The sequence below is a fragment of the Prenolepis imparis genome, unplaced genomic scaffold (assembly GCF_030444845.1).
Source record: "Prenolepis imparis isolate NDT839.2.m4 unplaced genomic scaffold, iyPreImpa1.0 SCAF_11, whole genome shotgun sequence".
NCBI classification, from domain to species: domain Eukaryota; kingdom Metazoa; phylum Arthropoda; class Insecta; order Hymenoptera; family Formicidae; genus Prenolepis; species Prenolepis imparis.
The window spans coordinates 5,960,018-5,976,246 of record NW_028141169.1 but is presented as its reverse complement, the minus strand read 5'-3'; the positions used below and the strand labels follow the sequence as shown (position 1 = coordinate 5,976,246).

The 16,229-nt window shown below is 39.1% G+C and overlaps 1 protein-coding gene and 1 long non-coding RNA gene across 3 annotated transcripts in view; one reads left to right on the top strand and one right to left on the bottom strand.

Moving 5' to 3' along the window:
• Positions 1–16,229, top strand: part of LOC145942937 (uncharacterized) — a 64,393-nt gene that overhangs the window by 21,135 nt on the left and 27,029 nt on the right. The window lies entirely within an intron of this gene.
• The window catches only part of LOC145942675 (retina and anterior neural fold homeobox protein 2), a 45,254-nt gene that overhangs the window by 17,217 nt on the left and 11,808 nt on the right, over positions 1–16,229 (bottom strand). For both annotated transcript variants that reach the window (XM_083049620.1, XM_083049621.1), the window contains exon 2: positions 9,255–9,487. In XM_083049620.1, coding sequence (XP_082905746.1) covers positions 9,255–9,487 — 233 coding nt within the window. The remainder of the gene's footprint in view (positions 1–9,254; positions 9,488–16,229) is intronic.

The window sequence follows — 16,229 nt, the reverse complement described above, 5'->3', positions numbered from 1 at the left end:
GCTGATATCCAACTTGGAAAGTTCCCTTAGATTAACATGACAAATAACAATCGTGCTACCGATTCGGTAATTCGCAAACTGTAGATCTGCTCAGTTTCCGGACTCGCGCAATTTCGTCCTATCAGCCCCGGGAGCCAATCGCGTCGTGTCGTTTGATTTATTCTCACGCGTTTGTCACGGTGACTCGATTACGCGATCGCTCGCGCGCGAGACCTTCCCGGTGCAGGGTGTGTGACAAAACTTCTCTCGTCTCGCGTGGTGCGTGTCTCTCTCTCTCTTTTCTCCTCTCACTTTTATTCCTATCTTCTCTCCCGCGAGTCCCATCCCCGAGAGAAGGAACGTGTGCGCTCCGGTCCCTTTATTTTTTTTTCCTCCCACGGGCGCCCTTCGTCGTCTCGCGCGCTCGCGCTCAGGACAGGTGCCGTCGCTCCCACGATCTTCGCTATTTCCCGCCGGGCCATTTTCCCCGCTCGCGGGGCTTTTCGCGCCTAGCGCCGGGCCATTATCTTATTTTCCGCTTGGAAACATCGCACCCACAAGAAAAACGATCCGGCTGGGTGGTCGAGAAGGTGGAAAGAGGGTGGGCGGCCATTGGGGCTCGGGGAAAAGATCGGGCGAGTGCTTTCGCGTAATAACATTTGTATCCGCGAGACCGCCTTTCCTCTCTCTGATATCGAGCCAAGCGTTTTATCCCATCTAACCTGCTATCGCGAAAGAGAGAGCTATCCTGACCCATCATCGCTCCCTTCTCGAATGAATTCCCCGTTGTTGGAATTAGAAGGCGCGTTATTGGCGCCATTTACCGTGCGGGTAAGAAACGAATAGACGGGCGCGATAAAGGGCGAATAAAAAAAAGGGGAAGTGTTGCCTGTAACCGCGTTGATACGATTAACCACGAGCTTAACGAGACTTTATGACTTATGCTGCTCTCTCTCATTTTTTTTCCTTGAACGAAGGAATTAAATTAATAATTTGGCCGTCGTTATTTTAACTTGCAAGATATCAGATGTACATACACATATTTGTATGTTTTACAATCTATATGTATAAATTATTTATATATATAAATAATTTTTTTTAACAATTTTTTATTAGCTTTTTATTTATATCAGCGTCAGTTGCTGGATACATCTAGTAAGAAAATCATGATTGATTAAATATGTGACTATATTGAATTAGCTTTGACAGGTTTTGTGTCTGTTCATTTTTGACGGACGATATATCGAGAAAGGAACGTAATATTTATGTATTTTGTATGATATATATTTGGGGATTATTGACCGCTATTCGCGCCTGAGTTTATCCGAACATTAGTTTGATTTATGTACACAGCCGACAACAGATTCAGGTGCCATTAGCCGACCGTGACCTCGTGCGAAAATTCTCACTGCGTGTTACGCGGTAAACAGGTTTACTATGTTCACGTATGGGTATTAATATTGCGATGGGTCTCGGTTGGTTGACTGCGAGGGGTACGTGAGAATCGTGCCCGATAAACTGTGGGGGATTACTTAATCCGCTTGCGAAGATCCACGAGACCCTTCGCGAAATTATGGCGATTCGTTCAGAGAAAATTCTTCCACAATGTACAATATACATATAATTCGAGAGAGAGAAAGGGAGAAAAAGAGAGAAAGAAAAATTTGCATTAAAACATATTCATTTCTGTGAACAAGAATAAATCAAATAAATATCAAGAAGAGAAAATATTTATGCACAAGACTTTTCTAATATTTAATGAATAGTGTGGCGTAGCGTAGCAAATCACATTCGATCTGCTGGACACGATTCTTTTCAACGTTTCCAGTGTGTGTATGTTGTTAACGTCATCGAAGCCGATAAATTCGTCATGCGGAAAAAGCGCGAGCAAATACAAATTATTACTCGATTTCGCGAACGTGGAGAGCGACAAAAAGTTTTAATTTTCATGAGGTGACATTTAACGTGAAAAAAAAATACTAAATAAATGAGCGATCTGTCCCCGTCAATTTTTTTTAATTCCATCGCTCTTTTCTCTTCCCCCTCGCGCTGCGCGTTGCATGCGCAATTGCGCTTGCTGCGTCGCGCAGAGAAATTCGCGAGCCAGTAGCCATGGTTACGCTTGTTCGACGATGCGACGGGTTGGGCGGAGGCGGCGTGCGTGACTAATTTGACACCCCGTAGATATAGGTGTACCCCAGACAGTCACCTGCGATTCGTGCCGGACTCGTGTCAGTGCTAACGATCACGATTCGGCCCCTAATAATCCCGAATTAAACGCTCCGATAAGCGTTCTCACTATCGATCGGAAAAAGGACGCCAGCAATCAGTTGTAACCTTTTACGTATCCTTACAACAGCAAGTACTAATTTAGTGCGAAATATCATAAAAAGGAATTTCAAACACATAAAATGCAAAATACAGAAAATAAAAGTACCTTATACTGCAATTTATATTGATTACATATACATGTTTGAGATGCTATTCAGTTTTAAACAATTAGCTAGATAATTATAATCCGATGTTATGGATCAAGAAAATGTCAGGATATTAAAATCGAATAACTTAATTTTAATAAAAAAATAATAGTTGCAAGCTAATTATAGTTAAGCACTGTAGTGAATATCGTGGTATTAAATAATTTACTTGTCAAATTTGGTGGAAGATACATATGTCTTTGGGTAAAGTGCTGACATGCCGGTAAATAATGGTAAACAGTGTCGCGTGAAAAAAAAGATATTTTATCAGCGCTCTTTATTACATCGGCATTGTGCTTCGTCATGGTATCATTTTTCTGTCGCGAGAACCTTTCGTGGTGTTGTAATTCGTCCGAGGAGTTGGTCACCTTTTGAGATATGAAGACTGCAAGATATATATATATAAGCTCCGTTATATATATAAGTTTTATATATATATAAAAATGATATTTCGAATGAGGGTGAAAAAAAGTTACAAAAGTGACAAAGATTCTTCCATGAATAACTACTCCAAAAGCAAAAATTTCACTTTGATCGTGAAACACTTCTTGAAAATATGTATATATATATATATATCATTTTGCCATCTTATGTTTAATGCATTTTTCACAAGTCTTGTCGAGCAAATTTTCAATATATGCAATTAAAAATTTTACACGTTAATCTTTTGATCATTAATTTCTTTATCGCGATAAATCATCTTTCTCAAACGACGTCGCGTGAAAATTATCACTGACGTAGGTTTAAGCGAATAAACCTGGAAACATCGAGGAGAGATATCGGGTAATATTCGTACAACATATATATTGATAAAACATATATATAGCGCGCGGCCGACACGGTCCGAATTTCCTTCCGGATAACGCAGAAAGGTATGGAAGATCGTTTTTTTAATTGCGCTTTTGAAAGCTTTTAGAAGACCATCGCATATACACACGTACAATCCCGATATATCCAGCTCTCCGATTCTCTTCTCCGACCCGGTCATAGTTTCGCCGTTCCGCGGAATCGTTTTAAATTTTTCCGCGCCGTTGTGTGGGACCATCGAAAAAAATTGTAATCGGATTGGAGTATTTTTCCAATTGGCAATCGTCGAGCGGCCGGACGTGGAACGATGGGCATCCAACCGCGTCCTCTCTTGCTCAGCCGCTCGCTTTATTCATTCCCTCCCTTCGCGCAGCCCCTTTCCCGTTAGTACCGAATTAGTTGGCCTACCGCGAAAAATCAATCTCTCCGTTTTTTTCCGCCTGCCCGGTAGATTCGTCGACAACACCACCGTCGATTCCATTGTCCGCAGTCAAAGCGAACATTTACGGACACCGTCGACTCATCCCCTACGGCATAACGTCGCGTTTTGCTCTCGCAAAGTGTTTCGCAAGAGCTTCGCGTCAATCTTTATCTTAATAAATCTCAATGACGATGTCTCCGAGAATTTTACTTGTCATTATATCTTCTCCTTCGTAGTTACCTTGAAAACTTCGATATATACAAATTCGTTCGATACGTAAAAAGCTAAATATATTTTTTGAATCTTCCTCTGCTCCTACGACACGCAATAAAATAAAGAAAGTCGAGGCATAAAAGTAACTGTTTTCCGTAAATAAAGCTTGTTATATACAGTTACCGCAAAATTGTTCTTTTAAACTCGTAAGTTGCGGCTCAAGACCGTAGGGCAGATATCGTATTTATCAAAAACGTATGCGGAACGCAAATTACTCGCCGAAATAAAGTCGACACCGGCACGCGAAGTAATAATTCGCCGGTGAGAGCCGCCAAAGTGCAATCGACTCCACGCAATAACGGGAACGGAATTTCGTTTTCATTGAAAATGCCGCAATGGCAGAGAGAGAGAGTAGATTTTTATACGGGTGACACATTCTCCGTTCTATTTCGAAACGCGATATTGCGTAACGCAAGACGAAACAAAAGGAAGCGAGAGACATTACATTTATATATATACATATACATATATTACAATACACAATTGTAAATTTGCAAAATAATTTGTTGATTTCCCGGCGGTCAAGTCGTCAAATATGATCGCGCTTCCTCTCTCGTGACAAACTTTTTAAATGGTAATCCGCAGGTGTATGTGTGTTTCCTGCCGTGGGTTAATTCCAGTAAGTGTTTCCACCGAAACGCGCTCGGTATCGATTTCGGCCAAGTCGCCCGGCAAATCGCCGAATTAGTCGGCTATCGTTTATTTTTTTCGACGTGGGGCTCTCGCGCGATCGCGTGACAGCCGAGTAATGCGCGGCTCCCTCTTTCCACCCCTTCCCACCCTCTCCCTACCTCGCCGAACAATGGGTCTATAATAATATAATAGATCGCCGTGTAGTTTCGCCGGCGTTTTGGCACACGAAAGCCGATAAAAAGCGAGACTCGAAACGGAAATGACTTTTAGTGCTATGTTGAAATTAGATTATCATCGAACGCGCTAGGGATGCATTAGACATTGTGCGGCTAAACGAAGATGAATGCCAATTCCAATATATAGGGATATATTGGGGGTAACGAGAGGAGAAAATATCGCGCGAAATATATTGAATATTACCTTAAACTTCTTTATTTTAACGTGGCATTATTTCGAAGGAATGACATCATGTTCAAATTAGTAAGCCGAAAAGTCGATAATCAATTTGCACGAACGTTTCGTTAACCGTATTATTATTATTATTATTATTATTATCTCTTATCCTGTTTCGAATTATTGATATATACTATTGCTGCAGCAGCATATCGAGGATGTAACGTATTTTGCTTCGTAAAATTTTATCATTTTATTGGAAAATCATTTCTAATGATAATAATCACATGACATAGATATGACATAGATATGACAAAGATATATTGTATATATACATATGTAAACGAAAATGTATACGTATATGAAAGAACGAACGATTCTTCAATAAAAATTTTATTGCTAGGATAAAAATGGAAATGATAGAGAAAAAGAAAGAGAGATAGAGAAAAAGAGAGGCCCCCATAAAACTACATAAACGCGGGATTCGCCGAGGTCGAGCACATCGACAGTTGAAGAATCGAAGCTACAGAACAGTTAGTAATTTACGAGCGAGCCCGCTCGTAAATCTAACCGAGTGAAGTTGCATTACCCAATTCCATTTATCTCTCTTTGAAAAGATGCGGCTTCCCGTATGATTCCCGAGCTTTTATTCCCTTTTACATTTTCTGCAATCTATTTTTCGATTTAGTACGCAAACAAACATTACGCGCGATTTAAAGCTAAACCATTTGGCCGTTAATTGATTCGGTCGAAATATTTTTGTCGCAGCGTATAAAATAATGTACTTTTAACGAATAACAAACAGTAGGCGTTTAAAACCGTGTGTGTTACAGTCTTTTAAAATCGCCGTCCCTGTTTCATCAGGCAAAATTGAAATGAAAACAGATTCTATTTTAAATTCTAAAAAAAAAAAGTGTGTTTGATAACACAGTCGTAACAAACATGTAACAATAATTGTTATTAAAGTTTCATTATATACGTATGATATATTACAAACAACTCAGAATTGCACGGACGTCATTAACGCTGATGAAAATTAACTAAAAAAAATTTTTTTTCTTTCCAAAGATAGCACGAATATTTTTCTGTTCATAGATAAATAATAGAGATAATTAAAAAAGAAACATATTGAATCTCTCATATCGATGTAAGATTATTTAACTTGGGCATATTTTGTCGGAGCAATTCAGTCTTAATTAATGTGTAACGTAATTGTGCGTATCCTATAAGCGACGATAATCGCTTGGAAATCGCGAAAGCGGCGTTAACTTACGCGCACACACACACATAACACTACACACGCACATATATACACACACACACATGCACACGTGTGTGTGCCGGATTGGGAAAAGCTGGAAAACGCGCGGCGCTTTTCCGATGACAATCAGACCGCAGCGACCGCCGACAGAATCCCGTCCGCGTTCCGCCACGCCCAATATAAAAGCCTCCCTTCACCCGTCCCCCGTTTTCTACCCTTCTGCCTGTCCGTCCCTTCGAAACCATCTCGTTGAGCGGCCTAATAAATCCGACAGACGGGATTGGCGTGCGCTATCAATTAAAAATGATGAAACTGTACGGGGCGCGCGAGCGAATAGAACAACTCGTTGTATCTCTCGCGAGCCAAGCTGATTCCGCAACCGCCTTGTCCGCTGCGGCGTAATAAGCTTAAGCGATTAGGTATACCCCGGAGGCGGCCCGAGACGGTGCGGTGCCAGGATTAGCAAGAGAGAGAAAGAGAGTCGGGGGAGAAAATAAATGCGAGCGAGAGGCGCGCGGACCGCGCTCGTTCGAGAAAAACGAAAAAAAAAAAATGGGAAAAAAGCCCTTTGCGGAGAGAAGAGAAGGAACGACGAAGACGGAAGGCGGAAGAGCGCGCGTCGGCAGCTCTCGGCGGGTTTTAAACGCAATTTAAATTTTTAATTGCGAACCCGCAGCTGGAGAACGACGCCTCCGAGCTATCGCGACGCCTCGTTCGCTATCGTTTTGGAGTCAGCTTGGTTCGTTCAAGGATTCCCTTTTTCAAAATTTTTTTTCTCACACCGATTGGATAAATGCATCCAAGTACTCCAGCGTGTCGCGTAGAAGAGAGCATAGGAAAAAACACATGTATATTTTTTCAAAATTTTCTCATATAAATTTGTTACGTTTAGGTTGAATTAAGTTGCATCTGCATTTAAGAAAAGATTATACGAGAATATATCTTCTACGTTTATTAAACGTTTTTGAAATAAAATGTGTTGCCATGTAATATAGCTTCGTTTTACATTACATTCAGAATAATTACACTAAGAATGATGGAAAGATCACGAGTACAATGTTACATTTATTTCAATTTTTTTATGATGTTTTGTTTATCATATGGTCTTATTTTTTATTTGAATCGAATCTTATTATTTCAGAAATAATTTTTCGAAAAATAATTTATAAACAGTTATATCCATTAATTTCTTTCCTTCCGAGTTTTATATATAATTACGCTATATAACATTTTTTAACATATTTGTGAAATAAAATTTTATTTATATGATATAATTAGCCATTAATTTTTTCTGCAATTAGCTTATATGCTTCTATCCATCATCTATTTAAAGTAGCGAGAAAAGAAAATTATAGAGCAACTTTATTACCAGCGATGTTTATTTTGCAATATATATACACATATAAACTGTTTGCTAATAGTGACAATAAAAGTCCCGGTTTTTTAATAATAGATGGACAATTCATACAGACAAACTTTGTTTCTATTTCCGTATCGCCACTCACACTTTTAAAACCCATCCATAATCCATTTAAGGAGTAAAGGTAATTCTTATCGTTTCTCGCATTGCGTGTTTAATCGCAACCCTCTAACGAGGGTGCCGAATCTGCTCACGACACTACGAATTAGTATGGTCGCCTCGATAAAGCCCTAATTGCAATCGATGCGCAATCTTGACCGTCGCCGGCAGACGAGAGCCATTCGCGGCAATAAGAACTTGAGACAAGCGCCCGGTAAAAATCAATTCCGCGTTCGAGAAGGTATATAGAAAGAAAAAGCAGGTGCTTGTAAGTCTCCGCCTGCCAGGTTATTATCCCATGTTGCCGAGAACTCCGCCCAATAGCGTAACAAGGTGGCGGTGGTGATGGAGTCTGGACCGAGAGAAAGAGAGATCCTTTTACGAACTCCTTTCTTAACCTTTCTCCCTTTTACCTCTTTTCATTGGAAAAAAAATCACATTCATTCAGGAAGATGAAATTACCGTTATCAGGTCCGTCATTACAATTCGTATAATACTAATTTATAAATTGTTGTGTTGAAAATATCTAATATCTATAACCGTATATCTCATATATTTTATATTATTTTTTACATTACATAATTATTTGAAAAGTCACATTTTTTTTGCTCGAGCTTTAATCTTACTTAAGAATTTTTTCAATTCTCGTAAAATTAAATAAAATGAAAGACTTGAGGCTTACGAGGGTCTTATCGAGTTCAAAGTTACGATTCTGTTGAACCATTGAAACCGCGAAGTAGCTGCGCCACTGGTCCCGCTCGGCAAGCGTGCCCTCGGGAGCCTAATCGATGCGTTGTCGCACGCGACTGCGTGCTTTTATCGTTGTCACGCACATAATTAATTTAATTTAGTCTAATACATCGGCTCAAGCGCGCCAGTCAGTGATTGCCGTTCCGATTGTTTGCACGGAAACGCCAGCGTTAACCCAGCCGGCCGGTTGTTCGCCACGAACACGACAGTCATATCCGTCAAATTTCGGCTAAGGAAGGATAAATCAGCTGTTCGTGCTGCAGGTCGCGTAAAATTATTTCTCTTGCAGCCAAATATACAAGCAAGAGTTTTCTCTCCTCTTTTTTCTCGCAACGATGATACGTTGCATTATTTACCTAATTTAATTTCAACAACGTCTTAATATTCGTCCCATTTCCATGTCAAAACGTACATCTTTTAGTGTTAATTATAGAGAATAAATATATCAGATACTTACGTCTTAAAATTAAGATTCTAAATTTGAAATAAACTAAATTTATAAATCTATTAAACATTTACGGAGATTTCAAAAAGTTTCTCATTTCTCTATTTCATAAAAAACAAGAAGAAAAGAGATATTTTTATCTACGGGATCTGCTTGAAAAATAATAATAATTAATCTTAACGCAATTAAAAAATCTTTGTGCAATAAAAGGCAGCCTCCAGACTCAAAAGTCACTATGTTGACGTTTAAGCTTCCTCCGCGTCGACTTGTCAATTCGTTTTTTTCTTTTGACTCACCTGAACACGTACTTCCGGGAGGTTGACCTTCATGGCTAGCTCCTCTCTGGAGTAGACGTCCGGGTAGTGGGACTTTTCGAACGCTCTCTCGAGTTCGTGCAGCTGGTAGGTGGTGAAGGTCGTCCGGTTGCGACGATGCTTCTTCTTACCCCCGTTACCGTTTATGTCCTCTCCGCAGCCTGCGCCGAGTTCCTCGTCGCTGCCGCCACCGGTGGAGTTGCAGCTGTTCTCACCTGGAAGCCGCAATGGGGAGAGAGAGAGAATATGAGTGAGCGAGCGAGCAAGTTGGTCAGGTCTCCTCGGAAACGGTCGTTACTGGTAATAGGAGCGGTAATGGTGATCGATTTATCCGGAGTCGCAGGCGCTATTACCCCCATTATACGCGCATAATAGTAGCTATTAGAAGTGCCGCGTGGCTATGCAGAATTGCATGCGTATACGTATGTAACATGTATGTGTGTGTGTCTATTCGTGAATTCGGTCGCGCATTAAAATGTCATTCGCGCCTAGACATTTTTCTGCGATTCGTGACCCAGCAGGCGCGAAATGCGATGCTCTATGCCTCGTTGAATGTAAAAGAGACAACGAGGATTAATTAGTGTATTTAATGCATGCGTTACTAGGAGGAGGGTGAGAAAGAGGAGGGAGGGAAGAGACGCTGATTATGGTTCGATAGGTGGATTATCTTTCTCGTCGGACGAAAGCGTTACATAAAGTATCGGTTGTCATATTTTCTTACGAAGATACGGTAATCTCGAAATGAGCTTGTGTGTCAAAGATAAGACACGGATCAGAGCGATAATGGCGTTTCATGTGAAGCAGGATGCATCATTAAGAAATTTAATCAACCTTCTTCCAATATGATTTCGCTGAAAAAACGAAGGGAATGAGTTAAATTGCTATTCTTTCTTAGTCAATAATTTAAGAAAATAAGTAAGAATTATTCTCTTTCTTCTCCTTTCTTCATTTATGATATTAATGTTGATGAAGATTGGATCGTTTATCGAGAATGAAACTGACGGGAAATAATCATTTATAAACGTTATAAAAAGACTGGGAGAAACATTTGTGTAAAATACAATAAAATTTTATAATCCTAGCGGACATATCTTTAATGGCTACTTTGAAATCAATTTCTTTTATTTCATCTCTTTTAGAAACAGATGAAGATTACGAAGCACAGAAGCTTCTGTTTTAATTTGTAGTGAAAAATAATATGAATAATGATAAAAAAATATATATCTATAAAAATATATTTATTTAATGCATATATTTGCTTAATATAATTTTTTAATATAAAAATTTATTAATATAAAGATTTTATTAAAATGATTTCTGGTTTACTAAAATTAATTAAAAAATTAACGTAAGTGAGCAGCATATAATTTGTGCTCAAATTGTTCCTTTCACATCGAAAATGGTTTTATCTCCAAACGTTCGGTGTCCCGAAAGAATCATCTAATCGTTCGCGAGATAAACGAGAACATCGTTGTAAGTGCGCGTCGGCACGCACCTTTTTCTATATCAGGGTCGGGCGACACGCGTCCGACCGACTCGACATACGCATGCATCTGGAATTAGGTCCTATCGCCGCTTATCCGGTTCTTTATTAAGGCGACGGCCACATTGCCGCGTCGTTATCGTCGTTAACGAAAGGCGCAACGCAACGGAAACGGAGGCAAGATTTACTTACGCCGTCGAAACGAACACGCGATCGCATTTTCATTGTAAATAACATGTCCGCGATGTATTTGTTATAGGGACCACGTGGTACGTAGTATACATTCGTGCTCGGTATATTTCGGTCGAGGTCTAATCGATTTAAAGCGCGGAGATTAATTGTCCGACCGACTGCGATAGTCGTCGTCGTGTCAGACAGGCGCATTATGTTTAATTGTTTCGCTTTTCAAAGCGCAGATGCATCGCGATGAGAGAAAAGCTCTACATCGCGGTCTTAGAAAATATAAATCTCTCCGATGCGATATTGCGCGTGTCGAATTTTCGCCGCAAATTATGACGTGCAATATTATTTCATGCATATGCAGAAAAAGTTCAGAGAAAAACTGGAGATATTTTGCCGGTGAATTCTCAAGTTATTTCGGAAGAATGAGAAAATGTCATACCACGATATAGTTAGTATATTTTAATTGACATTTCGCTTGTAATACTTTAATTCCAACATATCTATCTTTATTTCGTGGAAAAGAATTTAATTTTAAATCGTTTTTCATCGAGAGTGACTTTTGATTTAATATTCAATTTTCGAAATATCTTCTTCAAAAATTTGTCTTCTAAAGACAAATATTACTCGTGCACATTATTCAGTTTAAAAAAACTCGCTTACTTCGAAAATAAAAGTCTACTACTGTATATTATCGTACACTTGTTTTTCTCACCTACTTTCGTATAAATTATAATTTTTTCGTAAATTACGCGATCGTCGCCAGACCGTGCAATTTTGCGGATTAAATCATTAAGTGAGTAATCACTGGGTAATTTTCGAGCACTTTGCGTCGCTATGAGAGAACTTAAAACGCGTCAACACGCGGCGAGCTAATACGCTATCTCTTTCCTCGCAAATTATACCTTTCATCGATGATTACTCGTGGCCAAATGCCCAATCAAAACTCGCGTTATTTTCATTTTCGAGGTAATATCGTCCGAAAAGCTAAACTTTCACGCCATTTCTTACATCCAGAGATTGTCAAATAAATATTAATATTCTCTAAAAACACTCGTAATTTTTATTTAACAAATTTAATTGAAAATCTATCTATGTATATCAAGAATTTGCGTAGTACATGAAAAAAATGCGAAGTTTACAAGAAATTTTATAAAAGTTATAAAAACTCTCTGCGGCGAGCAATTAAATGAATAAAAATAGAGGAAACAAATACAAACAGATTTTAATCTTACGTTTCTCGTAACTCTTTCTTGATTCTGCTGAGATTAATGCGACTATACAACAGGCCACACAATGCAGAACGCGTCGCTCACTGGGCGAACTATTACGCGATCATTTTCCCTGCAAATTACATCCATCCCGGGTGTTGCGGTTACTCGTCGACGAACGCCCGATCAAACCTCGCATTATTCCCGTCCCCGAGTGTAATATCGTCCAAGAAACCGAACAGCGCCAGCGACGAAGAGATTGATCCTGCGGGACCGCGGGAGCAAATAGGTATTTTCCATCGTATACACCCTGCCACCCTCCCTCTCTCTCCTTCCTTTCTCCGCACCCACTTCTGTCGTAAATTCTACCCTCGCCTCGATCCGTACAGTCGATCGGAAAGTTTCTCTTTTGGGCAGCACCTCTCCAAAGGAACTCCGTTTGATATATATATATATATATATATATATATATATAATATATATCTTATTGTCAAACGTATGTATGTATCCTATATAAGTAGGGTGCATAGGTACCAATTTCTTGTTAAAAAATAAGCATTTTTTCCCTTTAGTATACGTATACATGTATACACGAGTGTATATATATCTAAATGCTCTCATTAACTGCATAATTAACCTTCTCTCGCGTCGCAGCGCAGCGTATTAGATCGAATTGTGAGGGGGAAGGAAATGGGGAGGTAATCGGGTGGCTCAATGGCGGGCGTTCCGCGCGCATTCGCGCGAGCGTGCGCGCAGCCGCCAGTGTGACACGCATCCACGATCACGTACACGCGCATGTAATCCACGCAACATCCACGTATATACAATCCCGGCGTATAGCTTCCTCGCGAGAAGCTTCGCCCGGCGCTAACCAACAGCCTAATAACATCGCCTTGGCCGGGTGATTGACGCGCGCGCCTGTACCGGCTAATTATCAACAACAATCAATAATGTCTCCTCCCCTCTCTTCTCTTTCCCCCTGGAGAACGTTGGTTCCCGACGCTACCGTCCCGCCGCTTCACGTTTCCTCCTCTCTTCTCTTTGGCCTCAACCCATCTCTGTCGACTTTTTCTGTTTTCTCTCTCTCTTGCGATCTCTTTGTTCATATTATCTCTTTCGACATATGCATCCGCGACCAAGTCTGTTCTGAATCGCCTGACCTCTCTTCTTCTCTCAAGGATGAATCTATATATCGAGACTAACGAGCCAGAAAATGTGTAAATGTATATATATATATTAATTTTTAAAAAAGAAGTTTGCGCAGAATTCTGGTGAGAGATGATTAGGTTAAATAAATAATTCAGATAAATGTGTCTGCATGTAAAAGATCTGGACATTTTCATAATTTGACAACATTATGAACACCAGAATCTCAAAAATACATTATATTGTAGAACGTTTTTGTTATGACGTGACTTAATAGCAGAATCGAGTGCAAAACGGGTGAAAAAATATTAAAAGTGATTCTACGAAAATTGTAATAATGTTCACATATGCAAAAGAACTTTGTAAAAACTGGATTTAGATAGCTTTATTTATTCATATGATGGTTTTTATCTAATTTTGAGAGTTATTATAAAAAAAAAATATTTTATTCCAGCATTATGTTCAAATTTCTTCCATGAGAATTATAAAAAATTTCAGAAAGTAATAAGAGGAAAATAGTTTACATGAGTATCCAGCAAATTTATTTTTAAATGTTTGTTTTACGAATATGTTTATAATTTTCCTCCCTTCTTCCCTCTAGAAAATAGAAAATTTAACAATGTCGTTGTTTTGAATTTCTCGGTGAATTTTAATTAGCCAATCAGGATTGCAAGACAGAAATTGCAAATGTTTGCAGATGCATCACGGTGAAAGGTTATCAGCTAATTTAATTTAGCTTTCCGGAAGGCGTACAACCATGCGTGCATGTCAAAAGTTTATTCGTATACCATGCTCAGCGTGAAATTTCAACCGACATCCGAGTATAGAAGTTGGAAATTTACACCTGGAAGTTGCGTGTCGTTATTTTCATGTGAAAACGTATCTGGGAAACTTGAAATGGGCCGCATCAAATTATTTTTAATTAATTTAGATATGTATTATTAAAAACATGTATAATATATGAATACGTGTAGAGAGCGGAGGATTATTTTCATTCTTCATGAAATATCTAACAAATTATAAATAAATGATTGACATATCACGCGAGATGCGCTCACGCGAGCAATTTTGCATTTCAGTCATTTATTTGTACATATATATACATTGAAAAAATTAAAAGGGGCGGAAAATGAGCCCCGAAACACTCGTATTGTTTGCGCGTGCGACGATCGTTCGGATTGTACGGATATTTGCAGAAGCGGATTTCTGTGATGCGGGTAGGCGTATACACGTCTGATTCGAATAACTGGATGCCTCGTGTATATGCGCGCGGATACGTCTGTGCAATAATTGGTTTCGGTCGGGATAGAGTAACCATCGTGATTAAATCCTACGGGGCAGATGCAGCGTGGCGGAGCGGTGGGTTGCTCTTACTACTTGCCGCTCTATTATATCGAGGGATATATATGTATATGTCTCCAACGACCTGTATTTTCATTTAAGCGCGACACTATTGTTGGAAAAATTTGTAACATTATTCGGAGATCAGGATTGAGATGGGGGAAGAGGGGAAACGATAAAATGTCGGAGTAAAGAGTCGTCTTTACTACTTCTTTCGCGCGTTTACGCGAAATTTATAATTTCACAAATTTCCAAGCTGCTAAGGAGAAACGGAAAATTTATAAATCTGTTCTTGTAATATTGCCCTTGATGCTGTATTATAAATAATAAAATAATTAATAAAAAATTAATTTACATGCAAAAGAGATTCATCAGATGAACTCGCCAAAGTATATTATTGCGAGTCATTCGCGAAGCTGTCTAATCCAGTTTTTATATTGCTTTTATTCTACTTAATGTATGTAATCAAAGTATAAAATAACTTTACGTTTTCCGCGTTCCCTCATCGACACGAATAGAGATATTTCGAGCAACAATTTTGTGACACGATCTCTCTGAGAGAGATGAGCGAGAGGATCGCCGGTATTTCGCGTTCACGAGCGACGGAGAAGATGGTATCGCGCGGATGCAAAGCGGTCCTAGTCGGTTCTAGCTACTTAAGAGATTGACACGATCAGATAGTATAATGGACGATGCGCACAGACCAGAAAAAGGAGAGAGAGAGAGAGAGAGAGAGAAAAAGAAAGAGAGATTCATGGTTCCCCTCCTCGAGCCGGCCACCGACTCTAATGGGCCAACACTGATCGCTGATAAATTTCAAAACGCCGTGGGGGCCCTTTGATTCTTCTAGGCAGCTTAATCGAGTTAAGGCGTCGATTGAGGAACGCGTTAGCGGCGAGTTAATGCGCTCCGCGGCATTCTCCGGAGAATGATAGCACACGCAGAATTGTGTGTCTGTAAGTGAGATATAAAACGGATAAATTATGGGAGATAAATGGGCTGAATAATGTTCTTACGCATATGTTATCTTATTTTATTCCAAGTATTATTAATCGTACGTTAGAAGCCATCTTCAGGGATTGTAAGACTTACGTATCATAATTATTTCATGATGTAATTAAATTATACTTTTGTATAATTTATGTTAATACAGATTACTAATATTATCATTACGACATAATCTTCTTTAGAGTTCACGTTTTGTATAAAATTATACATTTTTCGATAAAAATATTAAAACAATGTAAGAAAAGCCACATGCAGACGTGCATTTCTCATGACGTATATTCTAAAGTATTCTAATTTTGACAGACAATATTTCGTTTACGATGCAACGGAATATCGATATCTGCACAAATAAATCACAGATATTTATGTGTACTAAAATTTTTCGCCATTTAACGACGTTACTGTGCGAAATAGAACTTGAAAAAATCATCATATCAGATATGTCAAAAGTTATGCATTGTTACGTGTTTATTAAAAGCGGCTAGGCTGGTGGTTCAGTTCGTTTCCCTGTGTTTGTAATGTAAACCGCATATATCCCAAAGCGCGCATTTAATATATTTGCGAGCAAATGTCGCGAATGATGAATTA